The sequence below is a fragment of the Anticarsia gemmatalis genome, chromosome 23 (assembly GCF_050436995.1).
Source record: "Anticarsia gemmatalis isolate Benzon Research Colony breed Stoneville strain chromosome 23, ilAntGemm2 primary, whole genome shotgun sequence".
NCBI lineage: Eukaryota > Metazoa > Arthropoda > Insecta > Lepidoptera > Erebidae > Anticarsia > Anticarsia gemmatalis.
Genome location: NC_134767.1, coordinates 840,034 through 855,506, shown reverse-complemented (window position 1 = coordinate 855,506; position 15,473 = coordinate 840,034). Strand labels below are relative to the sequence as shown.

Genomic DNA, 15,473 nt, shown 5'->3' with positions numbered 1-15,473 from the left:
ATATTCTTTTTTTATTTGTATGTCTGTAAGACGTGTCAGGACAAGGTTGGAATGGGATCGATGGGATCAAAGTTCCCACGGATATAGAATCAGCGGGATTAAATTGTACCAAACCCGGACGAAATCGGCCCAGTCCGCTGGTATAGTCAGCTCAGCTTTTCTTCCAACTATGTTGGAGTCGGCTTCCAGTCTCACCGGATGAACCTGAACACCGGTATTTTACATGGAGCGACTGCCTATCTGGCTTCCACAACCTAGTTACCTGGGTTATAAACAATACCCTTCGGTAAGACCAGGTACGTTGGTCAGTCCGCTGGTATGATTTTTTTTTCTTATAATTTTTTTAACCCATTACTGTTCCACTGCAGGGCAAGGCCACTTGCGTGGAATTTGCCAACTTATGCCACTCGGCTATCACTGCAAAATAAATAATTATAATTATTACAAACGAAGCCGCAGGTCGCAATCTAGTCGGTGTATATCTTATAGTGAAGAATATTCATTGTTTCAATGTAATTTTATGTCAGTACGTATCACCTTTTGACCGTAAAGACTTGTGTTTTGAATTATGATACGATTATATTTATTATGTTTCACTTGTGGTGAGTTTTTGTTCTCATACATTTATGTGTTTTAAAATCATTATAATTATAATATTATGTGTACTAGTCGCGAGAGTTTAAAAACGTTAGGAACGTTAGGTTCGCCCCCTTTTTCCATGGGACTAGCATTTTAATGGCATTACGTAGGTGTATTCAATACACCTTCGTGTACAAAACATGCAAGTTATTTGTATTAGCTGACCCGCGCAACTTCGCTTGCGTCACATAAGAGAGAATAGTCATAATTTTCCCCGTTTTTGTAACATTTTTTACTGGTACTCTGCTCATATTGGTCGTAGCGCGATGTTATATAGCCTATAGCCTTCCTCAATAAATAGGCTATCTAACAAACAAACTCTACGATATTGTAATATTAGATGTATGTAATTTCTTTTTCGATTTATAGTGGTTGTGTCAGCAGAAAGGCCTTGTAAAAATCCCCTCATAGATGCCTTAATCGAAGGCCTGAAGATAGAACCCTGGAATGAAGAGGAAACTCCATGTCTCGAGAAGACCCTGGAAATTTTGGAAGGGGTGAAGAATTTCACCCTTTGGGCTACCTGGGGTAAGTTTTGTCTCTTTCAAAAACTACTATTTTAGTAGAAGCAGCACTTGGCTGATTTTTAGGGATCCGTAGTTAGATACCGTAGTTCCGTAGTCTGTGGATGTCAAAATTATTCACACCCCCCTGTCTGTGGAGCCGATTTAGTTGGTATGATCCGATTTCCCGATCTGTTCGATCCGACCGATAATTACAATATTTAGATTACGTGTACCGGCCGAAATCTTGGTCCAGTAACAAAATTTTGTGAAAATGGGTGTAATTTTTGTGACCGGCTACCGGTCGCTCCACAGATGCGGCAATTGCTACATACACCGATCGGGAGCCGGTCTCTCCACAGACGAGGGGGTAGTTAAAAGGTCAAAATGAGACTCATTTACTAAGAATTCGCTCTCTGCCTGTCACCAGGCTGTATCTCATGAACCGTGACAGTTTCTAGACAGTTGGAATTTTCACATAATCCATATCCATACTAATATTATAAATGCGAAAGTAACTCTGTCTGTCTGTCTGTTATGAATCAATTTGGATGAAATTTGGTATGGAGATATTTTGATCCCCCAGAAAAGAAATAGTCTACTTTTTACCCCGGGAAAATGACGCATTCTCTTGGGAAAATTCAGGTAGCGGACGAAGTCACGGGTAAAAGCTAGTAATATATAAAAACATAATAGTTAAGACGGTCCTATACAACAAACGTGATATTTGCGTACGCAACCGACACAAAACACTACACATAATAATGTTACATTATCTATACTAATATTTTAAAGCTGAAGAGTTTGTTTGTTTGTTTGAACGCGCTAATCTCAGGAACTACTGGTCCGATTTGAAAAATTCTTTCAGTATCAGATAGCCCATATCGAGGAAACTATAGGCTATATATCATCACGCTACGACTAATAGGAGCAGAGTACCAGTTAAAAATGCTATAAAAACGGGGAAAAAATTGACCCATTCTCTCTTACATGACGCAAGCAAAGTTCCACGGGTCAGCTAGTACATACATAAAATATGATTATGTATGTAATAAATCTATGTTAATATTACACGTAGCTCATTTACTTAAATATGCAAAATATTCAACTTTAATCTTGATAAATTATGTGCTATTTCTAAAAATAGATAATAATAAATTTTCATAGTAAATCAACATTGAACAGTTAGCGGTCAACCTACAGTCAAAGTTATTCAAGACGTCCGAAGTCCTTCGACACAGCTTAACGACTGCTATCTATAAAAACAAAGACTGATAGCCTGATTCTCTACCACTATCGAATACCGACAATTGGCAAGCCATCGAAATTTTGACATTTAGAATGTACTGCCAAAATATTTCCTACGACGCCCGTCAGAGGCACTGATCCGATTATCACACAAAATTTCTCGATGACAGTTCGGTCGTCGGTAGTGGTTAGTAGTAGAGAATCGAGCTACGAGACTGACGTTTTAAGTGTCATTCGAAGCAAGTTAACTCCCAGGTTACCCATCTATACAGTGTCCGCAACAAGATTAATTATCCCGATGATAATATTGTCCTAGCTCTGGCTACGGCGGTCACTTTCATTGAAACTGCTCAACGGTGTAGGACTGTGTTTACAGTGTCCAAGTGTGTGCACAACACACAGGAACACTATTCCTTCACTCTCATAGCCCGGTGCGACGGATAACCGACACGGCCTGTGAGAGATCAGGCGCAGGACTCACGGCTTTACGTGCTCTCCGAGGCACGGAGGTCTAAAACCTCAATTTCCTTACTCTGGGCATTCTCGGAGAAATTCTTAACAAAAAATCTCGTAAATGACTTTTTGGCCCGACCCAGGATTCGAACACGAAACTTCTTGCGCGGCAGTCGTATACACCACCGACCGCGCTATAGAGGCAGCATCAGTATCCCAATAATCGTTTACCGACTGGCGAGCAGAACCAGGTATTAGCGCCTCAAAATTATATAAAGTATTTTATTTTATCAGTCTGGGATGCCAACAAGCTTCCATCAGGCGGTCTGTACGGGTCTGTGCCACAGTTTGGTAACTTCGACCAGTGCATGGAGCCTCCCTGGTTAGAAACACATCCTCAGTTCACAAACCAGTACTGCATTGCAAGAGTTAAGATGGCTGACAAAAACTGGAGAAGAAAATCTGATCCATTTGACTCGACGAATCTATTTCTTAATGTAAGTCAGTTTCTTATATATTTATCAGTGTAGCCTTCACCTTCAGTCAGCTTCCAGTCTTACCGGATGCAGGTGAATACCAGTATTTTACATGGAGCGACTGCCTATCGGACCTCCACAACCCAGTTATCTAAGTTAAAACATGATAAGACTGGTTGTCAGACTTTCAAGCTTCTGACTACAGTTAACGACTGTCAAAGATCTTTGAAAATGGCAGCCGCGACCCACAACTGTACGTGCCTTCCGAAACACTGTGACACTAAATCCAAATACTATAATACGATCACCTGTCTATAGAATGACCGCGCCAAGTGTTGCTTTACCCACTGTTTATCGACTGGTTAACGCAACTGGCTATGAGCGCCTTAGCAGGCTGCGAACGCGATGAGAAAGTTTGATTTTTTTTTTTGTTTTCAGACAAAAACTAGATCCGGTATTTCTGTCAACCAGTTCCAATGGGGTGTGTGCGTGCCAGCGGTTTGCCCCCCACAGGCTGTGGTCAAAATAATTAGACAAATGTTTTTATTAACACACCTTAAGGCTACTTCTAATGTCAACATCACGATACAAAACTGTCAAACAGCCGGAGTTAAAAACGAGCGTTCTACAGGATTCTATTTATTTATGTAAGTGATAATTTTATTATATTAACTGGCTGACCCGGCAAACGTTGTTTTGCCATATAAATTTAAAAAAATATTTTCACTTAGGGGTGTGAAAAATAGATGTTCGCCGATTCTCAGGCCTACTCAATATGCTCACCAAATTTCATAAGAATCGGTCAAGCCGTTTTGGAGGAGTATGGCAACGAAAACTGTGACGCGAGAATTTTATATATTAGATTAGTTTGATATCAAAATCAATACCAGTAGCGCCATCTAGCTATAAGTTTATGAATGATTTATGTGTGACTAATTTATATTGAAAATTAAATAAACTCATTCACTCGTCTCTGATCTTTAATGGCGTCGTTTAATTATAATATTTATATAACTAGCTGACCCGCGCAACTTCGCTTGCGTCACTTAAGAGAGAATGGGTCATGATTTTCCCCGTTTTTGTTACATTGCTACTCTGCTCCTTTTGGTCATAGCGGGATGATATATAGCCTATAGCCTTCCTCGATAAATGGACTATCTAACACTGAAAGAAATTTTCAAATCGGACCAGTAGTTCTTGAGATTAGCGCGTTCAAACAAACAAACAAACAATCAAACAAACTCTTCTGCTTTATAATATTAGTATAGATAACTAGCTGACCCGCGCAACTTCGCTTGCGTCACTTAAGAGAGAATGGGTCATGATTTTCCCCGTTTTTGTTACATTTTTTATTGCTACTCTGCTTCTTTTGGTCGTAGCGGGATGATATATAGCCTATAGCCTTCCTCGATAAATGGACTATCTAACACTGAAAGAAATTTTCAAATCGGACCAGTAGTTCTTGAGATTAGCGCGTTCAAACAAACAAACAAACAATCAAACAAACTCTTCAGCTTTATAATATTAGTATAGATAATTGCCTATTCCCACAATGAAGAACTAACTCTTACTCAAAAATCAAAAATATAAGAAACGGATGGCCAACTATGGAAAAACAAAATCTATATACTAATATACTAATATTATAAAGCTGAAGAGTTTGTTTGTTTGTTTGTTTGAACGCGCTAATCTCAAGAACTACTGGTGCGATTTGAAAATTTCTTTCAGTGTTAGATAGTCCATTTATCGAGGAAGGCTATAGGCTATATATCATCACGCTACGACCAATAGGAGCAGAGCAGCAGTAATTTTTTTTACAAAAACGGGTAAAATTTTGACCCATTCTCTCTTATGTGACGCAAGCGAAGTTGCGCGGGTCAGCTAGTTTTCAATAAAATGTTGAAGGTTTATGACTTTTCTCTCCTCTCTTTTGAGAAGTAGGCTGTATCTATTTATATGTACTATAGTTCAACACGCATTTTATGTCAGATTTAATTAAGCTGATAAACAAACGTAATTTACACAAATATTCCTCTTTTGTATTTTAGTAAGGTCCCTGTTCTCATTTATTTATACAAAAAAAAGAAAACCATTTACCCCCGGTTACTGAGGTACATTTAACGATAGTTTATCTATTCAATAGCGTTTTTTAATGAGTTTAAACGCTATTGAATACATAAACTACCGCTAAATATAACTCAAAAACCGGGGGTTATTATATCAAGTACTTATCTTTCCACTTCAAAATATAAGGGTCTGAGGAAATTACCCACAGATCCTAATGGGCTATTTAATGGTGCTTGGAAACGATAAGAAGACAAACTATCACATTTATTATTTACTTTATCTATATACTTTCACACATTAATGGTTTTGGCGAAACACTTAACAAATTGACCGCGAGTCGCGACATTTATTCTTGATTGACGCTGAAATAGTCTGTAGCACGGGGCCGCTTGGCCACATTAGTCCGATGCGTTGCGCTGTGACGTCGCTGTGTTGATGGTGCGCGGTTTTTCATATATGTAATTTTTATGATAATGCGTTGCGTCGACGCACGACGCACGACGAAGCAGGGAGAGAGTGATGCGCTGGTGCGACTGAGACGGCATGCGTCGCCCTCTTGTGACGACATGCGTCGACGCAACGCAAATGTGACATACAATGCGTTGATCCGATGCGATGACGCGACGCACCGCAACGCAACGCAGTAATGTGGCCTCGTTCTTATCGAATGATTCACGGAAAAACTAACACAAGAGGAAGATGGCTGTCGCCAAACTCAGCCGATAACATTTAACGCACACTCAAATATGGTCTGTGTCACAAGGACTTTAACAAACATAAAATCAACGGACACAAAGTACAACCGGACCCGAAATAACTTTATTTGTGGATCGCACAAACACATCACATCCAAGACTTCACGACGCATATGTATTTGATTTTTTGTTTTTTTCAGGGTCCTCATGGTCACACTTTTCACGATAACTGTGGCTGCAACGTATTTTAGAAAACATTATAATAACGAACCAAGACATTATGTTGGTAAGAGAGCCATCCTAATATTTGAAAGTCAGTCTTTCTGTAGGTCATTATCAGCCTAGCTTTTCTTCCAACTATGTTGGAGACGGCTTCCAGTCACACCGGACGCAGCAGAATACCATTATTTTAAACAGAACGACCACTTTTTGTACCTCCTTAATCTAGTTACATAAGTTATAACATGATACCCTGGTTGTCATACTTTCAAGCTTTTGAGTGCTGGTAACGACTGTCAAAAATCTTTGAAAACGACAGCCCAGGACCCAGATCTGCACGTGCCTTCCGAAAAACGGAGGAACTCGATATGTATAATATTATTATCTAGTTCATCTTTATTTATCAGTACTCACTGATCATTTAGTGTTCGGTGAGCACAACTGGCTAGTGGCTATGAGCGCAGTTGGAGACATCATTTTATTTGTTACTAGCGGACTGGCCCGCCTTCGTCCAAGTATAGTACGATTTCGTCCCGTTGATTCCATTCCCGTAAGAATTTTGATCCCATCGATCCCAAACAAACCTTATCCCGACTGTAAAATAATTATCCAATTTAGTTAAGTTGTTCAAGAGCTTTACGCGTACATACATTTTGGTGATTCATTTTTATTCATTTTTTATTTCTTATCCTTTCAGTTGGAGCAATATTGAAGTCGTTTTGTATGGTGAATAACTCGTCAGAACTGATCAAATCGGGCCGAAATGATATAATAGTCTTAAGCGGCGTGAGGTTCATAACAGCAGCTAATATTGTAGTTATCCATTTACTTTTTTACATTGTTATATCTGGAATCGGTAATGGAAGATATCTGGATCAGGTAAGCGTGAAGTTTGCAACTCATGAGAATCGGCTCAGCACTTTCGGCTACATAATGTTTGTCGAATTACCAAACCGACCGATTCACTTACTCGGCTTCTGCCGATCGGGTTCATCTACACATAGCCGGTTTGCCGAACCAAATATAGTCTGTAGCGATCCTGAAAATGATCGATTCGAGTGGTTGAATTCGTGGGTTCTATTGGTAATATGAGCGCGAACCTGTACCTCGATTCTCTACCACTATCGACTACCGACAACCGGCTAGCTATCGACATTTGACATTTAGGATGTACTGCCAAAATGTTTCCTACGACACCCGACAGAGGCGCTGATCAGATTTTCATACAAAATTTCTTGATGACAGTTCGGTTGTCGGTAGTCGATAGTAGTAGAGAATCGAGGCACAGGTGTGCTGGTGATGACTCTTATATTGTACTCCAGTTTTATTGAAACTGGCTAAGGATGAAGGACTTTATAGTTCTCCGCTCGTGGTTTTTCCCGCATGGTATTTCACCCCCTTCGGAGTGGAATTTCCATAAATTCACTCTTAATACTCCTCTACACTTCTTAAGTTATCCTCATACCAAATTTGAACTTTCTATGCTCGGCAGTGCGTTGTCCATCAAAAAAAAGCTCAGGAAATACTGTTTGGCCCGACCCAGGATTGAAACATTGGACCTATGGATACACTACCGACCACACATCAGTGGCAAGCAGTGTTCTGAAATTATTAACTTTATCATTTCCAGTTGGAATACTTAGGCATGCTGATGAATTACACTATTGTGGTTGACACGTTCTTTGTCATGTCCGGTCTTCTACACATCAAAGGTCTACTAGAAAAGAGACAGAACTTACTCATGGTGCTGTGGAAACGATATATCAGGCAAGATCCTTACCCACTTCATTATTATAAAATAAAATAAATTTAACCCATTAATGTCCCACTGCTGAGCAAGGGTCTCCTCCCGTAATGAGGGAGGGGTTAGGCCTTGAGTCCACCACGCTGGCCAATTGCTGGTTGGGGACTTTCCATACCCTCAATAAATGTATTAAACAAATTTTAGGCATGCAAGGTTTCCTCACGATGTTTTCCTTCACCGTTGGAGCATGTGATAATTATTTCTAATACACACATAACTTCGAAAAGTCATTGGTGTGTTGCCTCGGGTTCGAACCTGCGACCACTTTCGTAGAATGTGCCAACTTATACCACTCGGCTATCACCGCTCTTCATTATTGTATGCCCAAAAAGGGCTAATTGGTGCGTTGTACCATTTATGTATTGTAACAACTTGTAAACTCAAAAACCATAAAGCTTTACTTAACTTTTCTATATTTTCTTTCAGGGTAATAGGTCTTTTTGCGCTGGCAATTTTATATTTATCTTCAGTGGCAACACATGCAGGATCAGGCCCAATATGGCGACTGTTTTATGATCGCGAGAGTGCACTCTGTCAAAACAATTGGTTGCAAAGTCTTTTTATGATAAACACTAGTCTAAAAACAAACGTAAGTTATTTTTTTCTGCTTTATTCAATTTTTTTATCACCGGATCACCGGATGCAGTTGAATAAGTATTTTTTTATTTATAAACAGAATTACCAGTATGACTAGTATATTTTTTTACATGGACCGACTGCCTATCTGACCTCCACAACCGTGTTACCTGGATTTGGTAAGACCGGTTGTCAGATTTTCGAACATCTGACTGCTGGTAACGACTGTCAATGGTCTTGGAAAATGTCAGCCGGGACCTACAATTTAACATGCCGTCCGAAACACGGAGGAGCTCAATATGTATATTATGGTCACCCATCCGCACATCAAGCTAGAGATGGATCGATATGGTTGTTACTTATTTAGCCACGAGCTCCTTAATTTTATTTATTTCTATATTATCCTACACTATAATATTATGAATACGAAAGTTTGTGAGGGTGGATGTATATATGTTTGTTACTCTTTTACGCCAAAACCACTGAACGAACTTTAATGAATTCTGATACATAGATAGTTCATAACATAGTTTAGACATAGGATAATTATATTAATTATTACCACGGCAAATCTTTTCACGAAGACAAAGTCACGCGCAGAAGCTATAACTGCACGTTTGGCGCAGTGGTTAAAGTGGTCACCTCGCCGCAATAACCATAGCCGCGTGTGGTGGGTTCAAATCCCACCCGGGACAAATCTTTGTGTGATGAGCACGAGTATTTGTTCTGAGCCTGGATGTCAATTTATCTATATAAGTATGTATATAAGTATGTTTATCAGTTGTCTGGTTACCATAGTACGAGCTCATTTTGGAATCCGATGACGGTGTGTGAGTTGTCCAAAGAATATGTATTATTATTATTCCCTTTATCAATAAATAAATATCTTTGTCTTCTTCTTCTTGTCTACTACTAGCTCTTAGATAACAAGCCTTATCATAGTTCCTGTTTCAGTGTCACGTGGTAACTTGGTACCTAGCATGTGACTACCAATTGACCGTCTTTGGGACAATTTTGTTTTACTTATATAAGAGGAATCGAAGGTTGGGTGTAATTGCATTTGTAATGGCTACTATATTGTCATTGCTGATATCAGCAATAGTAACATATCGCCATGAACTGCCTCCCGTTGAAATGATAGACTTAGAGTAAGTATCTTTATAAATATAATTCTTCTGTAAGTATGTAAGTCACTGAACTTCTCTTAAACGACTGGACCGATTTTGATGAGATTTTTTGTGTGTGTTCAAGGGGATCTGAGAATGGTTTAGGTTCAAAATTTTGTCCGCCGGACAATGTTTTTTTAAATTATTTTTAATTTATTAGACAGGACAACGTCTGTCGGGTCCGCTAGTATTCTATATTATTCTTTTAACTGCGCGTTTTCCACAACTATTAGCATGGTTACCTCGTGGCGTGGCCCATTTCGGCCACTACGACGGCCAGATTCGTTGAAACCAGCCAACAATTATAATACACAAGTATAATAATACACTCTATTCTTTCAGACCATATTTTACGCAATAAACATATTTAAATGTATTTATTGCATAAAATATAGTTAAAAAGGTTTTAAAATATAATCACTCAACAGTACATATTAAAGCGAGTCCAATAATACAATCATGTTACCTTACCACGCTGGAAATATTCTTCTACAGAGAATACTATTGTGTGATACTAATAGCCCCCTTTACACACATACTCTATCGCGCATGAAACAACAATCGCGCGAGTAAGACCACGCGCCGCGCTCATCTGTCAAGCCCGCGAAGAAAATCGTGAGCGAAGAGCGCGCTGCTTTCCCGCGCGTAATCCCGCACGCTCCTAAGAACGTGCGATAGAGTGTGTGTGTAAAGGCGGCTAATGGCTTATTAAAATTTCTCTATTTTTATGTTTGCAGAAATGTATTAAAGCTCCGAGAGGACGATCTATTTGATTACACCTACACGAGTACCTATAGCCGCGGTGCTCCGTACTTCACTGGTGCGGCGTTGGGCTACCTCATGCACCTTTATAAACCTAGTGATTATAGGAAAACATTATCCAAGGTACTATCGAACCAACTGAATCATGACCCATTTTGCCGATAATTCGCTTGACACCGTCAAAACAGTAAGAATTTCATCTCTAACGTCAAAGTTGCACTTAGGACATTTTAAACATGCATACGACTGTGTTATGATGTATCTACGACTACAGACAACTTTGACCTTTGTTATTACAGTACGTAGATACTTTTTCGATAAATCACTCTTAATTTGAATCTAGAATGTAAATAGTCTAAACTCTTTTCACTACGAAAAAACCTATTTGTGTCAAATATCAAATAGCACGTCATTGAGAAATCTGTGAAACGATTAGGGTAACCATTATAGTCATTGCCCATCATACAGTGATTGCCAATGTTGAGGAATAATACGTTTATTTTAATTTCTAGAGTAACCAGATCATTATATGATAACATTTTTAATTTATAGAACTCATGTCCGACGTTTGTACGACAGGTGTGTAGTTCGAAAATAAAAAGTAAGTTTGTTGCAATATTTGTTAAAGATAACACATTTGAATTAACAGTATTCGCTAGTATTTCTGGTTTTTAAGTGTCTTATATTGAATTAGTATAAAGTTATTGAAACAAAGGACTGATGTTCTTTTAGAAATAATATTTAAGTTGCGTTTATAATAGAGTTTATGTCAATGTTTTACTAAATAAAGATACTATAGACCAAAATTGTGTATCAATTCCTTAACCGGGTAATAACTGTGCTGGTTACCCTATATTATTTAATTTTTTATAGTTACATTATTTCCTATAATGGCCGAATAAACCATGTCCTGAGCGGGTATCGAACCCACTCCTGACGCGTCGCAGTCGTAATATCTGGTGAAAACGGTAGCAAAGCATTATTGTATTGGCGCACAAAGATTTGTCGCAATAATGACAGATAACAAATTCATTACCAAGGAAACGTAGGTTTAAGCCAATTTCGACCTACGCGTATATAGACGTGTTTTAGAAAATGAGCACATGGTGGGTCATGATTCAGTTTGTTCGATAGTACCTTACAATCTTTATATATAAAATAACTGGTCCTGAAATTTGATTGATACATTTATTGAGGGTATGATGTTAGATCCCCAACCCGCACTTGGCCAGCGTGGTGGACTCAAGGCCTGACCCCTTCCTCGTTTGGGAGGAGACCCTTGCCCAACAAAGTCCCCAACCCGCACTTGGCAAGCGTGGCGGACTCATGGCCTTACCCCCTCCTCTTTTGGGAGGAGACCCTTGCCCAGCAATGAGACAGTAGTTATAATGGGTATTTTTTTGTTTTCCAGCTTTTTTCCACAATTGGTACAATATTTTCATTGATCTTGATGCTGGGATTATTATACGCTGGATGTTTCTTTGTGGACCGGCCTTTTAATGGCATGGAAGCCGTCCTGGGCATTGTGTCATTCAGAGCTCTATGGGGGCTTGCAGTCTGCTGTGTTATTGGTTGTTGTGAATATGGAGACGTTCGTAAGTATAATTGCTTTTACAACTTCTTTTACAACTCCCGCACCAAGAATTGCTCTTGTGTCGCGGGGACTTTTACAAACATACAACGGACACAAAGTATTTTAAATTAATAATTGTTCCGTGTGGGAATCGAACCGAATCCACCACTTCTTAACCACTGCGCCATGGAGGCAGTCTATTAATAATGTGATTGTATTTTCAGCGTGTGTGACAGATTTCTTGAGTGTACCAGTGTTCACGCCTCTCGGGAAACTATCATATGCCCTGTTCATAGTGCACTGTTTCGTCATCAACCCTACCTCCAGGTCCATTGGCACTAGGTCACCCCTTGTGTTCGACTTTTTTACTATTGTAAGTATTAATCTATCAGTTTTTTTGATCTTCTTATCGTATGGTTAGTGGTCAACCTAGCGTCAAAGTTGTTCAAGCCACCCAATGGCCTTTGACTAAGCAGACTGGCTAAATAAGGTGTCAACCAGGCGATTTTATATAGTCTTTATGTAAATAAAATTTGTTTGTTTGTATTACAGATAGTTGACTCTGTAGGCACTATAGCGGTTTCGTTAGCCATAGGCTACATTCTCCATCTCTTAGTAGAAGCACCGCTCATCAATCTGTCAAACGAATTTATTTGTGAAAGGTAATAAGTTTATAATTTTCCATTGCGATAAGTTTCAAAATTTATACGGCATTTTATTCTGATCGCCTTTATTTTCGAAACTAGCTGACTCGCGCAACTTTGCATGAGTCACATTAGAGAGAATTGGTCAACATTTTCATCGTTTTTGTAACATTTTATTCTGGTACTCTGCTCCTATATATCCTATAGCCTTCTTCGATAAATGGAGCTATCTAACACTGAAAGAGTTTTCGTCATACAGGACCGCCGGTTACGAGTGCTACGCACCTGATCTTTTTGCAAGACATTATTTGAGAACAATTTAGTGTGTTAATCTTATTTTCTTATATTTAAGGTTTCGCAGTGCACAGCCAGGGCTTGAAAAGAAGAATGGAATCGAACATCGGAACGGAAAAACTAAAGCATCTTGAAATCATTTGATTTATTATACGTTAAAACAGAGAAAAAAGATTTTTTTTTAACCCATTTCTGTCCCACTGCAGGGCCAAGGGTCTCTTCCCAAACGAGGGGGAAGGTATATTGTTAATACATACATCAAATCACGCCTTATTCCGGTAGAAGTAGGCAGAGACCAGAGCAAACCACTTGGCACGATTCTTACAAATTCCTTTGCCTCATATCCATACATCATGTTACAGGACCGACGGTTACGAGTACTACGCACCTGACCTTTTTACAAAACATCACTGATAATAATATGATCTATTTATGTATGGCTTCATTTGGCAATTAGGTATATTTTTGTGTGAAAAGAGAACACATTGATTTGAATGAAATTTCTTCATTTTTTATTTTTGAGACAGTGTTACATTCAACAGTAACCTCCATTGCTTTATGATCCATAGACAGTAATCATAGACCATCCTAAAAAAGCGCCCTGGCTACCACACAAAAGACTGCACATAATAATATGTGCAGTCTTTTGTGTGGTGGCCAGGTTGTTTTTTCTTTTGACAACTCCCGCACTAAGAATTGCTCTTGTGTCGCGGGGACTTTTACAATCATACAAACAACGGACACAAAGTACAACCAGACCCGAAACAATCATTTGTGGAGCGCACAAATAATTGTTCCGTGTGGGAATCGAACCCACACCTCTCGACGCAGTAGTATCGGCGTGGTGACCTAAACCACTGCGCCACAGAGGCAATCTATCCAGTGCGTAAGGAAAGACTTCGAGGATATAGGGCTTCTAGCAATGATGACATCAGATTTATAAGAAAATACGTTTTTAATGTTCTCGAAACAATACAATAGGTACAACAGTGTCGTCTCGCGGTAAGTCAGTTATCAGGCGTTGTGAAGTTAGGCGCGAGCCGGTGTGATGTGAAGATCGTGCGAGTGGTATAGTTCCACCACTCACTGCTAGATGGCGTTGTGCGTTAACACAGTAATACCTTCAAAATTGTTTTAGACAAATAAAAAACCAGATTGGCAACAGTTTTGTTTTCCTAAGGGTTACTACACACATATTTGTTTCGCCACGTTTGGCCGGGCATCATATATCAGGCAACAAAACCGACTCGACTCACATGTGAGGCTTGTACAGAGGGGCTATTACGTATTTCAGTTGACAATTAATTGAAAGCCACTAAGCTGTACATTGTATGCACTTTTAGATTATAGTGATTAACTCGTTACGTCAAAGCACCAATGTACTTAATTTTGACGTGCACTAGTTGTCAACTGAGACACGTAATACGCTTACTGATCCTGTTTGTCTACTCGCTTTGCCGCCTAGGCCGATTGATGCCGAACCGAACATGTCTGTAGTAAGCCGAAGGTTACATTTTCATTGGTCGATAAGTCATAATGCATTCAAAATGCGCTCTCAGGCTGTTTTTAATTAAAATTACTACGGTGACTTTTGATGAAAAAATGTAATCTCCCCTTTTTGAGGTTGATTACGTGAATGTTAGCGTTGAGTATAGGTGCCGCCAAACAACTTGAACAATTTCGCTACATCTTAGTGAACGATTTTTAGGTCAGTTTAGGTATAATAGTTTTGCGCAAAGGCGAGGGCGTTTTGTTCAGCTTCGACTACCCTACTGGTATAACAGCCAACCAAGTGTCCTCTGCACTGGGTCTACATTCTGTTTACTTTCTAATACAGAAAATTATGTTCAAATTGTTTGGCGACGTCTATACGTGATTATAAAACAAACAATTGTATCTATAGTCTTAAAATAATAATAATATATTAATATATTATTATTATTATATTACGAATAATAATATATTAATATATTATTATTCGTAATATAAACAAAATAAAATTTATTTTTAGAGTAACAATAACAATAGTAAATAAAATGATATTGATACAAAACAGACAGTAGTCAGGATTTAGAGGTCCTGACTATTAGGCTAAGTTCATATGACCGCGCGGAGCTGCGCGGAACTTTCGACCGAGCGGTACAAGATCGAAGTAAACAGCTAGTATCGTCTACATCACCGCGCAATACCGCGCGTCGCGCTCCGACCCGCGCGCTAGTTCTTGAACCGCGAATAACCGCGCGGTTTCTCGGTTCTGTTACCGCGCGGTGATGTAGACAATACTAACTGTTTACTGCGATCAAGAACCGCGCGGTCGAAAGTTCCGCGCGGCTCTGCGCGGTCATATGAACTTA

The 15,473-nt window shown here is 39.2% G+C and overlaps 1 protein-coding gene across 2 annotated transcripts; it reads left to right on the top strand.

The window, feature by feature from the left end:
• The first annotated feature begins 525 nt into the window (after window positions 1-525).
• Window positions 526-13,290, top strand: LOC142983117 (nose resistant to fluoxetine protein 6-like). Of its 2 annotated transcripts, XM_076129953.1 has the most exons (14): window positions 526-602; window positions 1,009-1,167; window positions 3,138-3,340; window positions 3,758-3,966; window positions 6,282-6,367; window positions 6,998-7,179; window positions 7,931-8,067; window positions 8,531-8,693; window positions 9,635-9,828; window positions 10,584-10,731; window positions 12,020-12,203; window positions 12,406-12,554; window positions 12,734-12,843; window positions 13,178-13,290. In XM_076129953.1, the coding sequence occupies exons 1-14, from the start codon at window positions 569-571 to the stop codon at window positions 13,251-13,253; spliced, it is 2,034 nt and encodes a 677-aa protein (XP_075986068.1). In that variant the 5' UTR covers window positions 526-568; the 3' UTR covers window positions 13,254-13,290. The 2 variants fall into 2 exon arrangements, with proteins under 2 accessions (XP_075986068.1, XP_075986069.1); XM_076129954.1 differs by lacking the exon at window positions 1,009-1,167 and having other exon boundaries at window positions 550-602.
• Window positions 13,291-15,473: the final 2,183 nt, after the last annotated feature.